At 41.6% G+C, this 6,043-nt stretch overlaps 1 protein-coding gene across 1 annotated transcript in view; it reads left to right on the forward strand.

The window, feature by feature from the left end:
- The window catches only part of KLHL23 (kelch-like family member 23), a 19,892-nt gene extending 15,042 nt beyond the window's left edge, over positions 1-4,850 (forward strand). Inside the window, exon 3 of the mRNA XM_006867026.1 lies at positions 4,484-4,850. Coding sequence (XP_006867088.1) covers positions 4,484-4,794 — 311 coding nt within the window. The 3' untranslated portion in view covers positions 4,795-4,850. The remainder of the gene's footprint in view (positions 1-4,483) is intronic.
- Positions 4,851-6,043: the final 1,193 nt, after the last annotated feature.

Below are 6,043 nucleotides of genomic sequence, written 5' to 3' on the forward strand. Positions count from 1 at the left end.
CCTGTGGCACAAGACCTTTTTAAAGCAAAGATGTCAGCTTGAGGACTAAGGTGCGCCTGACCCAAGCCATGGTATTTTCAATAACCTCATATGCATCTGAAAGCTGGACAGTAAATAAGGAAGACTGTAGAAGAATTGATGCATTTGAGTTATGGTGTTGGAGAAGAATATTGAAAGTGCCATGGGCTGCCAAAAGAATCAATAGATCTGTTTTGGAAGAAGCGCAGCCAGAGTGCTCCATGGAGGCCAGGATGGCCAAACTTCGTCTCTCATACTTCGGAGGGACCAGTCGCTGAAGAAGGATATCATGTTTGGTAAGGTGGAGGGTCATAGCAAAAGAGGAAGACCCCCAACGAGATAGATTTGGCCAAGTAGCACCATCAATGGGCTCAAGCGTGGCAACAATAGTGAGGTTGCCCCAGGATTGGGCAGTGTTTCGTTCTGCTGTTCATAAGGTCGCTATGAGTTGGTACTGACTCGATGGCACCTAACAACAACAACAACATAGGATAAGCACTGGACTACTAACCTCAAGGTCAGCAGGAGTTCAAACCCACCAGCTACTCTCAGAAACCCTATACTAGGTCACTATGAGTTGGAATGACCTGATGGCACACAACTCTTAACAACTGAGGTGAAAGACTGTGTCTTGTTTGTAGAGTGCCTGGTACTGTGTATAGCACCTAGGAAGTGCTCAGTAAACACCTGTTGTATAAATAAATGAATAAATAAATTACAAATACACAAACTGATAAAAATATTTTTGCCTTTATTTTTTTTAAGCTTTTATTGTGAACTGAGTGATTGTTTAAGAACAGATCATCAGTTTAACACTCATCCAGTCATATTTTGTTTCCCTGCAATGGTTACAATCCCTTCCATGCACCGTGGTGAACAATATTTACTGATAAAATATTTGAACTATCATTAACCTTCACAATGACCATTTGATGAAATAATTAATTTAATATCTATGAGAGGACTTCAGAAAGTTCATGGAAAAATTCCATTGCCTTTTCATTTCATTTTCCACGAACATTTTGAAGTCTTCTCATATAAATAACAGTGCTTTACCAGTACTTCAGAGAATAAGAGCCTATTGAATTCTACCTTTATACAACTAGTTGTTGTTGTTGTGTGCCGTGGAGTCGGTTCCAACTCATAGCGAACCTGTACAGGGTTTCCGAGGCTTTAAATCTGTACGGGAGCAGAAAGCCTCATCTTTCTCCCGTGGAACAGCTGGTAGTTTCGAACTGCTGACTTATGGTTCACAGCCCGATTCATAACCACTACGCTACCAGAGCTCCTACAACTAGAAATCAACAAATGGGTGTCTTAGTAGTATGAGGATTCCTTTGTCTTTGATATCAGAAACTTGAGAATAGTACATGGAGTCAAAACAAAAATACTTCTCTTTTGAGAATTTTCTTTAGTCTTTACAACTTAGCAAGAATTTTACTGATAAGAAGTTGTCTTCCATTCTTAAAGTGGAAACCAATTTTTGATGTTTTTTTCCCCCATACAATAGCGTAGGCACACAGTGGGGCGCAGAGATACAAGTTACAGTCTGTTCATGGATTCAGCAAATATTTATTGAGTCTGTAGGTTGTTACATTCTCTGATTGGGAGTAGAGCAGGGGATAGAACACAGTTCTAGCACTGCTGGAAAGGAAAAAGAGAGAGAGACAAGAGACAAGAAACATCAGACAGTGCAAAGTGTTGTGGAGGGAATTAAAACAGGGTGAGGTGGTAGAGATGGCTGAATGGCCCCTTTAGGATGGATAATCAGAAAAGACTCCTCTGAGGAGGTGACAATCAGGTGAGACCTGAATAATAAGAAGGAGGCAGCCACGTGCAGACCTCCAGAGAGAAGAGTCTCAGACAGAAGGAACAGCTCAGAAGTGGCCAGCAAGATCTTTGTTCACTGTAGTACAAGCGCCACTGACAAATCTCCTCCTCCTCCTGCCCTGCAGCGTGGTTTTGTAGTTGCTATTCCTGGAGAAGTGAACCAACAATCTAGTAGTGGGGATACTGAAGGAACAAGGTTGGCAAGTGGGACGCCTAAGGCATAGAATTTAAACAGTCACCCTTGAGAGTGAAAACCCCTTACATTTTGTACTCCAGGTGCCTCACTTGCTCACCCTAGTTAATGCTGGGCAGATGGAAGAGGAAATGAATTTGTAAAAGATCCTGGTGTCCTTGAAGAGCCCATAGGGCTTGGTTTAAAGAAGAGGAAGAAAGGAACGCTGCAACAGCCAAGGCTCTAACCCCTACGACAGACTCCCTGCCCCAGTCCCCAGATCTTAGTAAACCCCTACCTTCTTAGGATAACAGACTGTAGTTCGGTGCTATTCTAGTTGGCTGTATGTTTCTCTGACTTCCTATGTCCTTAATGTGGCCAGCAAGGTAATCCTGTGTGGCACCTGTGGCAGCAGACACTCCCAATTGCTGGTAACTGGTTGCAGGGACTACATGGTGTCTTGTTAATTAGTGCTATCACAGAAATACCACAAGTGGATGGCTATAACTAATTAGAAATTTATTCTCTCACAGTTGAGGAGGCTAGAAATCTGAATTCAGAATTACAGCTCTGGAGGAAGGTCCTTGTCTCCTTTTTAGCATAGGTAGCCCAGCATTCCTCGGAGATCTCCATGTGTCTTCGCATCAGTCTTGTCCTTCACAGTTCAGGGACCCAGATCCAAAGGATGCACCCCACTCCTGACTTTCCTTGGTGGTAGTAGGACTTTCTGAGTTCTGCTTGGGTATTTAATCTCTTACATTGTCTCAAAAGAATTGGACTCAAAACCTAATGCTATAGATTTCATCCCAGCTTGTTAACATCATAGAAAAGAGGATATACAGCATGTAGGATCAGATCAGGACTGATTGCATCAAATCACATCATGGGGTGATTATATTAGCTCTCCTCATGGGGAATTAGTGCACTTGACTGATAACCATGAAGATGGTGGTTCAAGTCTACCAACTCCTTGGAAACCCTATGCAGGATCACTATGAGTCCGAACTGACTCGATGGCACTTAACAACAACAACTACTAAACCAGGGAGTGCAGTGGTTCTGTAGGAAAAAGTGTTCCTCACTTTCTTCCTAAACTGCAGATCACAAGGTTGATGGTTCAAGACCACCAGTCACCTGGTTGGGAAACGATGAGGCTTTCTGCTCCCACATAGATTTGCAGCCTCGGAAACCCTATCCAGGGTTACTATGAGGTGAAAGCAACTTGACAGCACTTAACCACAACAATACTACTGGGAATCCTGGCCTAGTCAAGTTGACCCAAAACCTTAACTGTCACATGTGATAAGACCTGAAAACACCTACACTCATTACCTAATACCTCTGTGTAAAAAGACCTCTACTGATTACAGCTTTCTCAGATGTGTGTTGAATCAGAAACACCTGTGTGAGTGGATTCCCTGTTAGGCGTAAGAGCTGGGGATGAGTTCCTCTCTGCTATTCTGCACAGCCAATTTAAGGATGACCTGCGGGGGTGTAATGGCAGTGGGCCAGGAACAGGGAATCTGAATCAGGTGATAAGGAATGGATTTGAAGCCACAGTATTGCAGTAGTGTGTTAATATGTTATATTACAGGCAATTCCCCAGGCTGTGAATGAGATCCAATCATGTGTCTTTAAGAATTTCTAGGTCAATTGTTATAGGTCCATCGGATTCTTACTTAGCTTTACTTTAGTGTAAGAAAAGATTGTTAGTTTCTTCAGTGATTTAAAAGTTGAAAAGTTTGTTGCTGTGTAGGGGTTGGTTCAGTTGTTTCTAAGTGAGGCTAGAGGTACATAACATTAAAGCAGGTCTTTGAAGCTGTGAATGAACAGCAGCACCCTACTCAGAGATGCTTCTTCAAACGTGTGTGACTCTCCACTGTCTTACCAATCGTCCAGTCTCACACATCAAGCTCCAGAAAGGGCTCACTGCTCCTTTTCCAAGTCTCCTATGCCAAACCCACTGCTATCAAGTCAGTTCCAACTCATAGCAACTCTGTTGGACAGAGTCAATTAGGGTTTCTGAAACTAAATCTTCCTAAGGAGCAGACAAGCTCATCTTTCTCCCACAGGGAAGCTGCTGGGTTTGAACTGCTGACCTTGCAATTAGCAGCCCGATGCCTAACCCACAGTGCCACCAGGGCTTCTATTCTAGGGTTTCTACCTGTTAATTTTTCCCACTTTGGTTACTTTGATGGATCATCCAAGTTGTAAAACTTCAGGTCTCTTCCTCTTTCACTTCCTTGGCCATGACAGAGCTGGTTTGAATCCATTTGAAGCCCTGCTTGAAGGATAAGTAGCAGTTGTCTGAAAGCTAGAGGTTCATAATCGGGGGATTGCCTCACTCTATTTTTGCATGCTCAGTTGTAAAGGAGTAGCACATCACCTTGCTACAGTAAGTATGTCTTGTGTGTGTGTGTTTTTTATCCTAATAAAATTTTGCTCTTTTTTTCTTTTTAAAAGAGTATGGATTGTGTTCCGTTCCATTTGAAAATAAACTCTATCTAGTTGGTGGACAAACGACAATCACAGAATGCTATGACCCGGAACAAAATGAGTGGAGACAAATTGCTCCCATGATGGAAAGGAGGATGGAATGTGGTGCCGTCATCTTGAACGGATGCATTTATGTCACTGGAGGATATTCCTATTCAAAGGGAACCTATCTTCAGAGCATTGAGAAATATGATCCAGATCTCAATAAGTGGGAAATAGTTGGTAATCTTCCAAGTGCCATGCGGTCCCATGGCTGTGTTTGTGTGTATAATGTCTGACCAAATCTGCAGAAGTGACCAAGCAATTGCTGTTTTGGGGTATAGTTTTAAAAAAAGAGTTTTGAAGTCCCTAACTTGTTATTGTGGCCTGTCACATAGTAGAGGATTGAAAAATGTTGATTCCTAACCATTACTGTACCCCTAAACCCAGTGATGGATGGTTAAGAAAAGTCTACGTATATGCAGCTGAATCACTGGGGTTATCCCCTAGAATCTGTGCTTTTTCAAGCTTGTATGGAATATTGGACATTTGCTCAAAGGTTAAATGCCTTTGTGGTGAATCTTTTCCTCCTGGTAGCATCAATACTGGGTGAAGGTCAAATTCATTCTATGAATTGCAATGTCTCCTATGACCCTGTAAAGAAATAAAACTCAAACCAAACCTACTGCCATTGAGTTGACTCCAACTCATGGTGACCCTGTTGGACAGAGTAGAACCGCTCTTTAGAGACTAAATCTTTATGGGAGCAGACAGCCTCATCTTTCTCCTGTGGAGCAACTGGTGGGTTTGAACTAGCCGACCTTGCAGTTAGCAATCCAATGCCTAACTCAACAGCAGCAGCAGAGCTTCTTTGTAAAGTAATAAGACAGTGTATGTCAAGGTTCAGTTTCAGTAGGAATTAGAAATTTCAAGAGGGAATCTTTTCTACCTCTACAAAATCAACACTTACACACATTTTTTTCACCTTTGAAATTATTTAGAATGTGGATAGACTTTGAGTCTAGTTTATTGTTCGTTGTAGTGTGTGTAATTTATTGTTACTTTTCTTTCCTGACCACCTGAGGTATACAGACTGCTGTATAAAAGTTTATCACTGTTCAAAAGTTTACAAACTAAATTTAAAAGAATAGCAAATATGAAAAATTGCAGAGAAAATAGTCAAACATTTACTGAAGTTAAGGGATATTTTTAATTTTCAGTTTTGATGTAAATAGCTAGTTTAGGAATCTTTAGTTTAAGCATGTTAGAAAATTCTTTATTCTCAATTATAGATTCATGTTTGCATATAAAATTGAATTTCAGAGCTAGAAAGTACATAGAACAGTTGTAATACAGTAGAAAATCCATTGATGAGAGTCCAATTTGGGTTCATATTCATCTCTTCCAGTAACTAGGTTTGTGACTTGGGTCGAGTCACCTAACGTCTCTTTGGTTTAGAGCTTCCCAACCTATATGAACTGGGATTGTGGGACATGGATGTGCCCAGAGGACCCCTGGATGACTGGAGCCTGTGGGTCAGAAACACTT

Source organism: Chrysochloris asiatica, unplaced genomic scaffold (genome assembly GCF_000296735.1).
Source record: "Chrysochloris asiatica unplaced genomic scaffold, ChrAsi1.0 scaffold00099, whole genome shotgun sequence".
Classification (NCBI taxonomy): domain Eukaryota; kingdom Metazoa; phylum Chordata; class Mammalia; order Afrosoricida; family Chrysochloridae; genus Chrysochloris; species Chrysochloris asiatica.